General features: G+C 32.2%; 2 protein-coding genes across 4 annotated transcripts; one reads left to right on the top strand and one right to left on the bottom strand.

Annotated features, from left to right (window-relative positions):
• The first annotated feature begins 5,676 nt into the window (after window positions 1–5,676).
• On the top strand, window positions 5,677–11,774 carry LOC104790785 (MLO-like protein 3). 3 transcript variants are annotated; one of them, XR_015558988.1, is made up of 15 exons: window positions 5,677–5,902; window positions 6,179–6,236; window positions 6,416–6,618; window positions 7,154–7,270; window positions 9,512–9,572; window positions 9,676–9,768; window positions 9,862–9,936; window positions 10,022–10,110; window positions 10,207–10,256; window positions 10,357–10,397; window positions 10,489–10,662; window positions 10,774–10,809; window positions 10,897–10,964; window positions 11,085–11,145; window positions 11,273–11,774. XR_015558988.1 is itself a non-coding variant. In XM_010516569.2 (15 exons), the coding sequence occupies exons 1-15, from the start codon at window positions 5,753–5,755 to the stop codon at window positions 11,522–11,524; spliced, it is 1,524 nt and encodes a 507-aa protein (XP_010514871.1). In that variant the 5' UTR covers window positions 5,677–5,752; the 3' UTR covers window positions 11,525–11,774. The 3 variants fall into 3 exon arrangements, 2 of the variants coding, with proteins under 2 accessions (XP_010514871.1, XP_087309104.1); XM_010516569.2 differs by having other exon boundaries at window positions 9,676–9,764; XM_087452978.1 differs by lacking the exons at window positions 5,677–5,902; window positions 6,179–6,236; window positions 6,416–6,618; window positions 7,154–7,270 and adding an exon at window positions 8,124–8,859 and having other exon boundaries at window positions 9,676–9,764.
• A 93-nt stretch (window positions 11,775–11,867) lies between these two features.
• On the bottom strand, window positions 11,868–15,465 carry LOC147942543 (isovaleryl-CoA dehydrogenase, mitochondrial-like). Its single transcript, XM_087452979.1, has 15 exons — window positions 15,154–15,465; window positions 14,788–14,871; window positions 14,636–14,693; window positions 14,415–14,539; window positions 14,281–14,325; window positions 14,004–14,052; window positions 13,769–13,878; window positions 13,589–13,665; window positions 13,392–13,442; window positions 13,246–13,310; window positions 12,868–13,022; window positions 12,754–12,794; window positions 12,606–12,660; window positions 12,367–12,423; window positions 11,868–12,120 (listed from the first exon to the last, which is right to left on the bottom strand). The coding sequence occupies exons 1-15, from the start codon at window positions 15,262–15,264 to the stop codon at window positions 11,974–11,976; spliced, it is 1,230 nt and encodes a 409-aa protein (XP_087309105.1). The 5' UTR covers window positions 15,265–15,465; the 3' UTR covers window positions 11,868–11,973.
• Between the last annotated feature and the right edge of the window lie 15 nt (window positions 15,466–15,480).

Consider the following 15,480-nt stretch of genomic DNA (forward strand, 5'->3'; position numbering starts at 1 on the left):
TAGTATATGAAATTAATTTAAGAATCCATTTGAGCTCTTGGTGACAAAACATAAATTTATTTTCTTATTTATGTTTTTTTGCAAAAATAGCTCTAATAAGCTATACCATTTTCAGTTTTAGATTTCTGTGTCAATATATTAAGCTGATTTGAACATGAATATATCTCTCTCGGTCTTGAAACTAGTCCCAAGTCCCATAGCCAATATTGTTAATGGTTCATATGGGCTAGCTAGGTTAGCTTAATATAATTAAGTAATTCTTCTCAATTAAATACTGTATTAAAATAATAATTAAATTGTATCCAGAATAATTTAGGGACAATTGCATTTTGTATACCTTTATTTGGCTTTGAATGCAATATTAAACCATATATTCAATATTTGAGAAACATAATCACTAAGGGTACTGAAATTACAGTTGACTCTCTTATGACCAAACAAAAAAACAGAAGCCAAAATGACAGATGTAACCCGGAGGAAGTCTGCAAATTAACGTCAACTAAAAGACATAACAATATGTCTACTCCTTAATTATAGTTTTAATTTTATTTAAAAAATTATAAAAAATAATTTAATAAACCTATGGACTAAATAATAACCACATAGACTTTCTGCATTGAAATAAAATAAATTTACATATAAACGAGTCAAATTAATGGAGGAAAGGCTGTTGTTAAAATTATTTGATTTAGGGTTTGATTAAGTAGACTTCTCTATAGACTATTGGAGGTTGACTTTGTTATGCCATCAACTATTAATTCCTGGGCGTTCGGTCAGAACCAAGAGAACCGAACCGATTAAACCAAGATGTTTGGTTTTCGGCAGCAACTGTGAGATGATCAACAAACCGATCGGCGAAATTAATTTGGTAATTCGGTTACCGATTCGGTTCGGTTCAGCGGAGCATAACCGAGTTATATATACCTAATTTTCACTAACCCTAATCCTAGTCACTTTCATTTCTTCCTCTTCTACCTTCCGCCTCTCTATCTCTGGCGATAAGCGATTTTAAAACCGAAAAATTCTCTGTCTCTCATCATAATCACCTTTCTTCTTCATCTTCGTCATCTACAGCTCTTCTCTCTGTCAAACATGGTGTAGATATCGACCTTTTAGATATCAACCTTCCGCTTCTCTCCAATTCAGATTCTGGATCTGAGATTGAGACTGTGACCGATGCCTTCTTACGGGGCATCCACGCCTTCTTCCAGGCGCCACACATACCTGGAACAACGACTCATTTAACACGGTCTTCCCAGTTCTTCAAGTTTGTATTTTTTTAATTGATTTGTTTATTTCTTATATAGGCAACCTGATGGATGCTTGATGGTCTGATTGACAGAGCCCCGACTCGTTCAACACGGTCTTCCCAGATCTTTAAGTTATGCTCCACTGACAATAGAGTGAGTTAACAAATCCGAAAGTTTGTTTTTTTTCCATTGTTACGATTTAGATCGGAATGAGTGACTTATATATATATTTTTTTGCTTTCTTTACAATATGAAAGGTGAACGATGGAATCGAAAATTAATATTCTTTTTTCTTAATCTCCATGTAAGTAACTGATCTCAAATTCCTGTTTTTTTTCTTCTTTTTCTTAACTTGTTTGAAGTTAAATCCTTTATTCAGATGTGGATGTTATTGAATGATGATGTAGCTTGTGTGGCAAAGTTATCGCAGAACCGTGGACAACACACTTATTATGTCCTATGTAAGTATAAGTCCCGACACTTGTTCTGCTTCTAATCTAAGCTTCAAGGGAGATGAATCTTGGAAGGTAGCTACAATCACACCTGCAACTGAGCCTCATATGCTATCAAAAGCATATCCAAGTAAATGTGGCGACATGATCTCAGTAACTTGTGAGTAGTATAGTAGTCTACCGGAAACATTGTAATTTATTAATATTATGTTCTGGTTTGTCCTCGTCCATGGGAAAGCTCTGTTTCCGTTCTTCAACGACGAAACAAACGGTGAGAATATTTCTCCGTTTAAAGTTGTTGAGTCGTGGAGATAGGTTGGTTTGAAGAGAAAGAATAACGGGTAAGTGGTTTGAGTGTTACGGGATTGTTGAGAGTCCTGCTGCCATGGGAAGGAGCTAGTAGAAGTGTTACTTTTCTAAAAAATCATGTCATTTGTTTTTTTTTTAACAATATAAACAAGTTATTGTTTAGAAAATATCTTGATTTAATGATTAGTTAGTTAGAGTATGTTGAGTTAATACAAAAACATTGTTAATCTTTTATGAAATCAAAAAAAAAAACAACCATATAGAAAGTAAAGCATACCATATGAAACAAAATACTAAAAATGGAGAAGAAAGGAACGTTTACACATTGGGTTGTGGTACGGGGGTTTTGAGTTTGAGGTAGCGAGAGGTGATGGGCCATTTCTAGGATCCCAAGTAATCGACAGCGAATCACTCCCACTTTTCTTTATTGCCTCGACGTGTTCTCTTCTTCCACCGAATAAGCGAGAGAAGTATCACCATCTTCCACACATGTCTAGTTATTAGTGGTCTATTTTGTTTCTTCAGCTTACATACTCAAGGTAAATGAGTTAATCCTGTTTGAACAATATTCTAATCCTGGTAAAAGTTTCTTTCTTTTTCATTTTTCCAAATACAAACAAAACCAAACAAACCAACCAATAATCGGTTCTTGTAGAGTTGAAAAATAGATAAGAACGCAGAAAGAAAAGAAAAAAAAAAGACGATTAAAGACTTTTTCAATTATACAGACTTCACACAGAACTCCAACACGTTGACTTCCAAAATAAGTCTAAGTTAATGACCTAACTGCCTAAGAAAACCAAAAACTTGATTTCTCCACATGTATAATATATAATCATGTGAAAAACATATAGAAGCAAGTACATAACATATATCAAAGAATACAACAAGAAAATCTCAAAAATTATTCACCAATTTGCAATAAATTGGTTTTCAAATTATGAAGACTTCATGTTGATGTCAACATTGTAGACATAAACTAGCCTCTATAAAGATACTTCCCTTGAAGTCTATTTTGTGTGGTCTATTTTTGCAATTACAATTTAATAAAGCAGACACCGTATGAAGTATACTAGGATAGTTGACTTCTTTTGTTGTCTTCCTTTGTTAATTTTTTGGTCAGTTTTGCAATTAAAAACATATAACAGAGTAGACTTCTTAGAAAGTTTCAACAAGTTAAGTTCGATTACAGTCTAATCTAGTTATTTTTGCAATTGACCAAACCATTGACTTTGTAGTAGACTTCTAGCTAACAAGTAGACTTCATCTATACGTCAACTAGATAAAGTAAACTTCGTTGTGGTTAGTTTTGCAATTGACCAAGTTTGACTTTCGCCAAGTAGACTACGTACGAAGTCTCCAAGAATGTTGACTTTGTTTGCAGTCTCCCGTGGTCATTTTTAGGGTTGACCAACATTTTAATATTTAAACTAGTAGACTTCTTTTACAGTCAACTAATTAATTTTATATCAATAATATTACGGTCAATGTTTTTATATTTTGGTCAAATCCAAAAATAGCCACTATAGAAGTCTACTCTTTTATTATCGGAAGAAGACTTCGTCCGGCAGTCATAACTAAAAGGTCAAGAATTTGGTCAATTGCAAAAATACACCTTAGTAGACTGGAAACGAAGTATCCGACAGAAAGATCATAATGCAGTCTGAACCATATTTTTTTGTTTTCAAATGAATTTAAGGAGACTGAAATTTCAGTCTACGGGCTCGAAACTCGATAAACTTTTAATTGCAAAATTGACCACATAGTAGACTTTACATGATATTATGACGGTTAGACTAACAAATGAAGTCTAATTTCGCAAAAAAAATCAAGGAAAATCATGAAATCTACTGGAAAATAACATTTTCAGTAGTTGTTTCGCAATGTCAAGCACGGAGGACGTCGTCTTTAGTCAGCACGGAAGAAACCCAGCACCAATTTAATCACTATCCAAGAATCATGACATATAACAAGATGAATGCAATTGCAAATTTTCTTGGATTAAAATGGAGAGCAGATGGAAGAAAATGAAGTTCTCATAGCATTGGGTGTTATTTAAGCTTACAAATTCAGGTTGTTGAAGCTTTAAGAGCTTCAAATTTAGTTGTTCATGGTTGTTGGAAAATTGATGGAGGTGGCACAACCGTAAATAAAAGAAGAAGATGAGGATATGGATGTAATAAACATTTTTGCAAAAAATTCAAATAAATCAGAAATAATGACATTTTTGTGAATACAATGAATGGACAAGGATTTAATAAGAAAAAAATGGCAAATGTTGGAGAGAGAAAAAGAGGGATCTAACATTGCAATTGACTCAAGTTTGTAGTATAATTTTGCAATTGTTCCAATAATTTACGATATTTGAATAGATAGATTCATTCTCAAATCTACTTCATTAACTTTTGCATTAAAAAAAAAAAGAGTTTTTAATAGGTTAATGAAGTGGTTGTCAAACCGAAAAAGAAGGTGAATTTAGGAGATCGCAATATTGTTCATGAAATTAAGATACAGCAATGATGTGATTTATTGTCATTAAATTGTATATTATTAATTAATTTTGTTTTTAATTATTCTCAACCTATTGGAATTTGGAAACATATATTATTATTTCTGTAACATACTCTCTCTCTCTTTTATAAAAAAAGTCATTTTGACATAATCACACAAATTAAAAAAATTGTTTAAATTTCTGTTTAACCCTTTATAAATACTCTAAAGTTTTTTCTCTTTCTAATTTTCATTGGAAACATAAAATGACATTTTTTTGTAACAAGAAAAAAGTGTCAAAATGACACTCTTTGTGAAACAGAGGGAATACAAGTTTGTTGGGTGAATATCTAATTTTATCAAAATGAACCTCTAACAAAACTATGTGCTAATATGAACTTTGGTTAATTTGGTTTTGTGAAAGTTCTAGCCAAATCTAAACCAAAGTTAGTCTGTTTGGTTTGATTTGACTTTGTTTACTTCGGTTTAGTTTCAATTTGGGTTAGTTTAGTTTGGTTTAATTTATCATTAATTAGTTATATTTAGATGTCCACCGCTAAATAAAAAAACCGATAAAATTCTCTATAATACTTTCGTTTGTATTCTTTTTTTTTCCGTTACTTCATATATTCTCGAAAGGAAAGATGAAAATCTCAAATTAAAAACAGTTTTTCCCATCCAACTAATTTTTACTCCTTTGATTTTTAATTAGTTGTCGTTTTACTTATATGTTTCCAATATAGTTATTTTATAAAAAAAATCAATTTTATTCTTATTTTATTTAGCTTATTAATTGATGATATCAAATAAATAAAGGAGATTTAAAAAAATACTCTTTTTCCTATGTCACTTTTTAAAAATACTTTTTCATTTTGTCCATTTCAAAAATACAATATATTAATTAGGGTTAAAACGGAAAAATTAAATATTTTCTTAATATATGAAGAAACCTTAAACGTAATTTGAAGCAGAGGGTGTAATTTACAATTACACGTAAATTTATAATGATACTAAGAATATTTCAAGTTTTAACCATTAGTATACGAAGTAAGACTAATATTATGTCTTACTAAGTCAAACTGGGCGGACAAAGTGGGATTCAATGTCACATTTAAAGCTTCACGTCAGTGGTTACCAGAAACTTTGAAAAGTTCTTTACCGCAACAATGATTGCAAAACACTATTAATATAAACTTAACAACATATCTCATCTTCTCAACTGCACACATCAGTCACCAGAAAATATAAGAGATGACGGAAAAAGAAGAAAGCAACCACTCTGCGGAGGTTGGCACCGTCCGATCCCTCCAAGAAACTCCCACTTGGGCTCTGGCCACCGTTTGTTTCTTCTTCGTCGCTGTTTCCATGTTCCTTGAGCGTCTCATCAATCTTCTCTCAATTGTAAGTACAAAAATGTATTTATGTGTATACAATTCTGAATTATAAAACTTCTTGCTTCTTTTTATAAAATTCTGTTTTAATTTTCTCTAAGTTTTTGGAAATTTTTTGTCATTTTTTCTTGCAAGAGTAAACTTCAATATTCAAATATCTATACAATATACATTCAAATATCTATACAAAACACATATATAAGTTGAAAGGAGTAAACTCTGGCCAATTATTTAATTAATAGTTTACTATATTTTTGTCACTTTTTTATTTATTTATTGCTTGCAGAGACTTAAGAAAAATAGAAAAACATCTTTACTTGAAGCATTAGAGAAGCTCAAATCAGGTAAAACTCTGCCCCGTTAATTCGTAGCAAAATCATTTCATTAATAAAAGCTCACACATAGTTGTTTTCTGTTTCGTTTTTTTTCTTTGAAAAAACAACTTATTTTGTTTTATGATACTTAATTGTAATATCTTTCCCAGTTTTGTTAATCTCTAAACTTAAATGTTCTGTAAGGGCAGTTCTAATGGTGCTAGGATTCATGTCACTGATGCTAAATGTGACTGAAGGTGAAGTTTCGAATATATGCATTCCCATAAGGTATGCAAATCGAATGTTGCCTTGCCGTAAAACCATTTCATTACATGATAATGACAATGATGAAGATGATGAAGATGATGAGGATGATGATCATCATGACAACTTTTTTCATCATTGTTCCAAGGTTCTTCTTGATCTTTTGATCCTTGCCAACATTTTTCAATTAATGTTTAAGTTTCATTTTCTTTTTAATCCGAAGTGGATATTATATATAACGTATATAAGGAGGGTACTATACAAAGATTTTAAGCTCGATCGACAAACTAATTTTTTTTAATCACACAATTTAATATGCGGAATAAAAAAATGGAGATACCCCTAGGAAATAAAGATCCTAAATGTCAGACAATTTACTTTGACGTTGACTTTGGGTCTTTGGAGTTTGGACGCATAACATATCGTCGTTAGCAAAGAGTCAACGAAATAAAATGCTAATTTATATTAATATTACTACTAATAATCAGTTTATTTAACTCCAAATTATATTATGGATATATTCTGATATAATGAAAATTAGTCTCGTCACTCAATCTTTATAAATTTTTTTAAAAAATTAAGTCATAATGTAAAAGAAATGTGGACTCTTTTTAGTAAGCGTAAAGAAGCATTTACTGATTGCGAGCTAAACTAATACGACTTGGTCAAATTGAAATTTGCAGGGGAAGACGTCACTAATATCACAAGAGGGTTTGACTCAGTTGAGTTTCTTCATCTTTGTGTTGGCATGTATGCATATTCTCTACAATCTTGCCGTTGTTCTCCTTGGAATGGCCAAGGTACGTACTTATATTGAATTATGCAATCAAATATTATAATATTATATTTTATTATATAAAGTTGGATTTTGAAAGTTAGTCGTTAATAAGATTTTGATATGTGTCAAGTTTATATCAACTTGAGATTTCGAGATAACAACAAAAAAAAACAAAATATTATGTTTTAAACAATATTAATAATGTAAAAATATAATTATCAAAAAATTACAAAAATTATAAAAATTAAAAGTTTTTTTAATACTTACAAAGAGATTATCTATATATATTTCATAAATTCTAAATTATAACATTATTTACTTATTTTTAATTTTAAGTTATTAATTCTACAAAAAAAATGAAATGGGATTAAAGAAAATATACAGTAAATTATTAATTCTAAATTTTGTAAATAGTCACTTCTATATAAACATAGATCGTCTCATATTTTTATCTAACAAAATTTTTTTTTCAAAAATATATGTGTGTTCCTTTTCTAATACTGTATTTTAAAATTTAATGTAGTATTTTTAGATTTTTTTATTTAATTTATCTTTTCACCTTTGAATTATTTGAAATTCATATATTATCGTGCTTATAATTTTCTATTATTTCTTTATTTATGTCAAATTTATTTTTTTCTAATTTTTCAACCTTGATTGGGTGTTCATAGACTCTTTTTTGTGCGAACATAATTTTTACCATTCATTCAATCCAAAAAAAGGAGGAGTAGAAGCTCATCAACCTAATAGTTAGATAAAATAGGCTAATCAAAACAAGTTTACAACAAACAAAGATAGATAGATTGGAAAAACATAAATTGTTGTTGATAGATCCATAGGAGTTCGGAGAATGTGACACGATGGTTTGCGGATAGGTTTAAAAGAACTGATTTGGAAACCTATATCACCAAAGTGCACTCATCTTTTCGATCAAGGGTTAAGAGAATTCCAGAGTTAAGTGTGCTTGAGCTGAAGTAGTTTCAGCATGAGTGACCTTTCGGGAAGTGATTGTCGTAATTGTGCGAGCGAGGACAAAACAACTATTATGAGGAAGGGTCGGTAATATGGTGATTTGTAGGGTCGGTAAACAAGTATTCCTCCCGGACGTAACAGACCGGCCGCCGAATATGGGTGAGCCAGGAGTAGACAAGGGGCCCACTGAAGAAGGTGGCTATGAACTGGAAGTGGACATGGGGCTCATTAAGAAAGGTGGCATTCAGAGAGTTCCAGAGACAAAGGCTACATCATGGTGTGTCAAAAATACTTGCACAAATACAATGGAAAAATTAACATTAGTTACTATCAAAATATTTTGTGACATTAGAAAAGGGTCTTTAGTTTCATTGGTTGTCGGAACAAGCCATTTTGAGATAATTGAAAGACGTAAATATGTTGTCTCCACACATGAGGAAGGAAAAGACGAGGTTCTTTCTATGGTGGAGGAGGTTGGACGCAAGATTATCTCCCCAAAGGGAAAAATGTATAGGAGGTTGGACACAAGGTTATTCCCCAAAGGAGGAAGGTGGGGCCAAAGTTCTCTCCATGATAGAGGAGGTTAGACGCAAGATTCTCTGCATAAGGGACGAGGGCGGAACCGAGGTTCTCTCCATGGTTGGTCATACACTATTGTGATGATACACTATTGATTAGTATACTATGTAATATATAGTTTTTCTTTAGCCAATAATTTTAATAATTAAAAGTACTATGCAAAAGTGAAAGTAAAAAGACCTATAATAGTTGACTTAATGTGTTCATACACACATTTTCTAGGTGGTGGTAAAATATATATATATATATATAACATACAATATATTTAGGTGTAAAATATACGTTTTTAAAGGTAATAGTAATATACATAAATTATTTGTAAATAGATATAAATCAGCATATTATAGCAAAAATAAAACTTATAAATAACGTAGAATAAATTTTAATATATTTTTATTAAATTTAATTTTATTTTACAAAAATTTAAACCCGCACATCGGGCGGTCCTCATCTAGTCTATATATAAAAAAAAAACTTAAATTTTTCTACATAATTTATAAATATTGTGTAATAAATTTAAGATATTGTTTTTAATTATTGTCGTTAATTCCATGTTAGACCAAATTTCATTGGTCAAACCGCCTTGGTAAAACAACTGTAAAATTCATATATAGCAAATAAAACATGTATTATAACATTTTTTTTTTTGATATTCTTTATCATATTGAGTCCATGGTTTACATATCAACTTTTATATACGTAATACATGTAGATGAGGAAATGGAAATTGTGGGAGAAAGAGACTCAAACAGTGGAGTATCTAACATCAAACGGTGATATTTTGTATTTTCTACTACCATATTACATAAAATATCACTAATTTCTTATTCCAAAAAAAGTTAAGGTAAACTAAATAATTTTCTACGTAATTTAAAGATCCGAATAGGTTTAGAATGACAAGAGATACAACATTTGCTCGACGACACTTGAGTTCTTGGACTGAAACATCAATACAACTTTGGATTGTAAGTTAGTACACATTCTTCATCTTCTAATCACTTTATTAATTAGCATATGTCTCAAATACAAAGATTAGTAATTACAATTATTTTTCTTTCTTAGAAATGTTTCTTCAGGCAATTTTTCAACTCGGTGGCAAAAATAGATTACCTCACACTCCGTCATGGTTTTATCTTTGTTAGTATCTCATTTCTTTACCAATGAATAATTATTCTAGAAAATAAAATTTTATATTAATATGTTCTTTTGAATATTGATGCAGGCTCATTTATCATCAAATAATGCTTTCAATTTCCAAAAGTATATACATAGATCTTTACATGAAGATTTTAAAACTATAGTTGGTATCAGGTATTTAAAAAATGGATTTGTACAATGGTTTATATTCTTTTTTGAATATCACTTAATGTGACAATATCAAATTAATTTTTCTATAAATTATTACAGTCCTTTGATGTGGCTAACTGTGGTGATCTTTATGCTTCTCGACGTTTACGGTAACTTCATTTAAATTTCTATTAGCTTAAAGTAAAATATAAAGTAGTGATTATTCATTTTCATCTTACCTTTTGGCTTTTTCCCTATAATCATCATCAGGTTGGAGAGTATATTTTTATATGTCATTTGTGCCACTAATTGTAAGATTTTACTTAAATATGACCAATACTTCGAAGTATTAATTAGTTTTTGTGTAACTAGAAAAATTGATGAATTAATATTGTGATGTAGGTAGTTCTAGTGATCGGGACAAAACTAGAGATGATAGTAGCGAAAATGGCGGTCACGATTAAGGAACATAACAATGTGATTAGAGGAAGCCCTCTCGTTGAGCCAAACGACAAGCATTTTTGGTTCTCCAATCCTCGTTTCCTCTTAAGCATTCTACACTACACGCTGTTTCTGGTAATCTTGTCTAAACTACATGTCGTCTTTTATAATGCTTCATCATATGATTTTTGCAACATTTTTGGCACATCTTAATAAAAATGGAATTTTGGTTTGACAATGATTCAGAATACCTTCGAGATGGCCTTTTTTGTGTGGATCACTGTAAGTTTAATTCTTGAATTTCCATTGAAAAAAAGGAAAAAAAAATGATATATCTTATGTATTTTTGAATTTTAATTATGAAATTAGTGGCAATTTGGGATTAACTCTTGCTACCATGATAACCGAGAGATCATAATCACACGAATTGTATTAGCGTAAGCACTACAATTTATTTATTTTATTCCAACAGTTCATTACATTTTCTTTCAAGCTCTAAGAAACGAAATTATGTTTTTGTATTATAAATTATATCGTTAATTGTATATGATTTATAGGGTGACAGTCCAAGTCTTGAGCAGCTACATTACATTGCCTCTTTATGCACTTGTAACCCAGGTAATTAACTCCCTAAATATAACTCTTACTGCTATTAATGAATGGTATTGCATTTATATACAAATTATTATTCTTAGTGTAACATAGTGATCTGAATTTCATTTGGATGCATGTCATGTATGCATAGATGGGGTCAAGCTACAAGAGAGTAATCTTGGAAGAACAAATAGCAAATGTGTTCAGGCAATGGCATGGTAGGGTTAGAGTCAAGAGGAAGACAGAAAAAACTCCGGAAAGAAACAACGATAACGATAATAATGGTGATATCGATTTAGGTGAGAGTCCAACTCAGTCAGAAGTTGCTAATGATTTCGGATCTTTGGGTAGACAACCACAGATTTTACAAGAGATACCGGTACACAACCAAACTGAAAGGTGATAAAGATTAATATAGAGTTTATCTTTACTATGACGTATCAAATGACTAAACACTAGGTTAGCCATATGTTTTAGTTATAGACTTACATAATAAAAATATGGGTGTGTTGGTGTTATGTGAAGTATGATGGATTGATGATGGTATCTTGATAACTTATCACACATAATGTGACTATGGATGCTGAATTTTCACTTAAACAGTAAATTGGTATAGGTATTTTGGATGCTTGTTCGAGCATTCATAAACTCAATTCTTTTTCAAAGGCTAAGTCCCTAAAATCAAATTTTAGTCCGTTTGATATGGTTTCTGGTGAAAATAACAAAAGTTCTGAAACATAAAAGTATGGTTGGAAGTTATATTTTTTTATTGCGAGGTTACTGTGGACATTGTAAATTATATATACTTGTACAGAGTGAAAATGTCGCATTGGCAAGAAAACATACTTTTCTCTATTGTTCTTTGAAAAGCCCGCGGCCTATGACAATCCTTCTTATCTCGCTTGTTCCCGCACCGATTTCATATAGCTTTGCATCTCTCAGAAGGCGTCCTGTTGCATATTCGTTTATATATCCATTTCCGCCTAAACATTGTATCGCCTGAAACATCAAACCAAAACCTCTTAGTCTCAAAGGACAGGTAAGCAATATACCCAATATGTGTAGTTATGTGCCCTTCCAAGTTTTGTTTTGCTGGTAATTATTAGAAAGACAGAATACAACTCTTAAAACTGGTTTTCCGGTTTAGTTTTACTCGCTTGTGTGACAGAAACTTTAAGCTAATGACTACATATAGAAATGGACTAAGATATTTGAGATATATGAAGGAGAGTAAGGATAATTGACCTGTAAAGCGACTTGAGTTGCTCTTTCGGCTGCACAGAGAATAGTTCCGGCGCAGTCCTAGAAGGTAAGCATATACACAAGAAGGATGATGTTATTAGGTTACGGTTGGCAGTGTTATTGGTACAGAAAATGGGAACAATGGGACGTGTGACCTCTTCCTATAACTGATCATTTTCTGTACCAATACCTATTGTCCATAACAGAAAATGAGAAGGAGGGATTATTTATTATCAAATTACCTTTGGGTCAATGTTCCCATTGTCACAGTCCCTAGCAACCGAGTAGACGTATGACCTGAGATGCCAAAGAAACATTTTTTTTGCTTGAGCTACATTTCTGCTGTATGGGAAAAATAAATTCCACACTACTGAGAGAAGTTTTCTTTACCTTGAAGACTGTAATGCAGTGTACATGTCAGCAACTTTGCCCTGAAATTATTCAACCAACTTTTTAAGATCAAAGTTTTTGGAGAAGTTTAGGTGAAGGATGATCGAGATCAACCTGTATAAACTGTAGTTCTCCAATTGGACGACCAAACTGTTCTCTCTGGCGAATATAAGGAAGTACAGTGTCAAGGCATGCCTGCATGATCCCTAATGGCCCAGCTGCCAAAACAAGTCTCTCCAAATCCAGACCAGACATCAGAACATACACTCCTGCACGTGCAAACCCTATGTTCATCAGACAAGAATAGAGAGAGGGGACTTGTGGCCTCGACTCAAAAAATGTACAAGTAGCAAAACATGTGTTGGTGATTACTAGATCATCAGATAGTAGATCATCATATTACTAGAAAAAAGTAGACCATGCAATGTAAATTATCCATTAACCTAGAGAATAAGAGTTCAAAACAAAATGATAAGTTGCATCAGTCAGAACCTTTTCCTTCCTTGTCAAGAATGTTTTCTTCAGGAACAAAGCAATTCTCAAAAACAAGCTCACACCTGCTCAGAAGAGACAGATGTCAGTGGAAACGAGGGAATTAATTTACACAGATATTGTTATCTTGAGAAAATGGTGGTTACGTATCGCTTCCCCGCATTCCCAGTTTGTCCAACTTCTGAGCAGTACTGAATCTGCAAAGCCACCCCAATCAAAAATGGATTTAAGGAACTCACTCTCTAAATTTTGTTCCCTTAACTCGCCCTCTAGTTTCCCTCCTTCTTTTTCTTTATTAAAGATTATAGAAAGTCAGTTCCAACAAGATTAAGAATTCACATACCCATCCATACCCTTCTCTATAATGAAAGCCGTTATTCCTTTAGAACCTGCCTTTGTATCAGTTTTCGCGTAAACAATCTGATCAAACCGAAACAAAATGGTGGAAAATATGTTAAAACTAAACAAATGTATCAAACAAAATCAATCTGAGAAGGTAACAATATAAGCTAATCTATATTACCAGTGTTTCAGCAGACGGACCATTAGTGCACCACATCTTGTTGCCATTTATTATATAACCACCATCTACCTTATCAGCCTTGCATTTCATGCTGACAACATCTGAACCGGCTGTGAAAAAATTCAAAAAACTAGAATCAGTATCCATCAGAATAAAGCGGTCACTATATGTATGTATGAGTGTGTGTCCTCAGTCCATACACTCTCAAACTTCATCCAAACGGTATGTATCTTACCATTGGGTTCACTCATTGCTAGAGCACCAACATGCTCCCCACTGATCAGCTTCATAACAGTAAGTCATTAATTAGCTAAACTCTAACGAGATTTCAAAAACAAAAGTCAGAGGAAACATAAAAAAGTTCACAAATGAAGAAAACTAAACTAATCAATATGAAATAACGGTCTTTCTTCCATTCATAATAAGATGAGATTTCTAATACAGGTTTTATTTTCTGATAAAACCATTAGCATAGCAGTGACAATACTAAATAAAAATCAGATAAACAATACCTTTGGCAAATATTTCTGCTTTTGGGCTGTAGTTCCATTCCTCACCTGTTAAAAAGTAGTAATAAATCTTCTATCTTGGCCTTAAAAATCTCAGAAATTGCAAAAGAGAACTAGTGAGCCATATATATGTTTACCAATTGATTGATGCAAAGGTTGGAATGGGCACCATAAGACAGAGCAACTGACCCTGAGGCCCGACTGATTTCCTCCATTGCTATACAATGATACAAGTAACCAAGACCTAAACCTCCATATTCCTCTGCAGGTAAAGGATTATACGATTAAGTTCCCGTTCTAAACATTAAACATAAAAAAGGATTGAAACGTATTAATCTATGCTAGGACAAAGATCTACCAGGTGCAGTGATTCCATGGAGATTGAACTCACCCATCTGCTTCCATAAGTTAACATCCTAGTTTAAAAAAAAAAAAAAAGTATGAAAGATTAGATTTTGGTGAGATACATAAAGCAACAAAGACATAAGCAACAAAAGTCTCAAGACAGACCTTTGGAAATGAATTAGTTTTATCGGTTCTTTCGGCATGAGGAGCGATAACATCTTGCGCAAACTTGGATACACTTTCTTTAAACTTCAGTTGCAATGCAGCCAAGGGGAACAACAACAACAACGGCAAAACAATGTCACAAAAACCATCAATTTCACAACACACATAAACCATCAATCAAATTCACTGAATTAAACACAAACTCTTCTTCTCTTATATGTCTTTAAACTACTACTTCACAAGGGGCACATGCCACAACGATATGATTCTTATGTAAAAACGACACCATTTTGTCATCACCACCAACCAAAAAAAAAAGTTCTGACTCCTAGAAATCAAGAATAATAGAAAGAAGATATAAAGAACCTGTAACTGAGTATCGTCGAAGAGGAGGGAAGAGGAAAGAGAAGAGAAGGACCTCCTCCGAGACTTGACGGCGTTGCCCAGAATCGATCTCGCTGCGAAAAACCTCTGCATCTTTCGATGATATACACGCGGAACAAGAATGTGTTGGTATAAATTGCCAAAATCGGCTTTTTTTTTACTTTAATCAGAGAGACCCAATTTTTTTATAAAAAAAAGTTGTAAATTTGTGATTTTAATAATAACTGTGACAAATAAGTGATAAGGATGGGATATGAGCAATGAGTCATGATGATGGTCTAATCTAAGTTCCGTATACCACTTTGTTAT

The sequence above is a fragment of the Camelina sativa genome, chromosome 6 (genome assembly GCF_030686135.1).
Source record: "Camelina sativa cultivar CO46 ecotype springtype chromosome 6, ASM3068613v1".
Classification (NCBI taxonomy): Eukaryota; Viridiplantae; Streptophyta; class Magnoliopsida; order Brassicales; family Brassicaceae; genus Camelina; species Camelina sativa.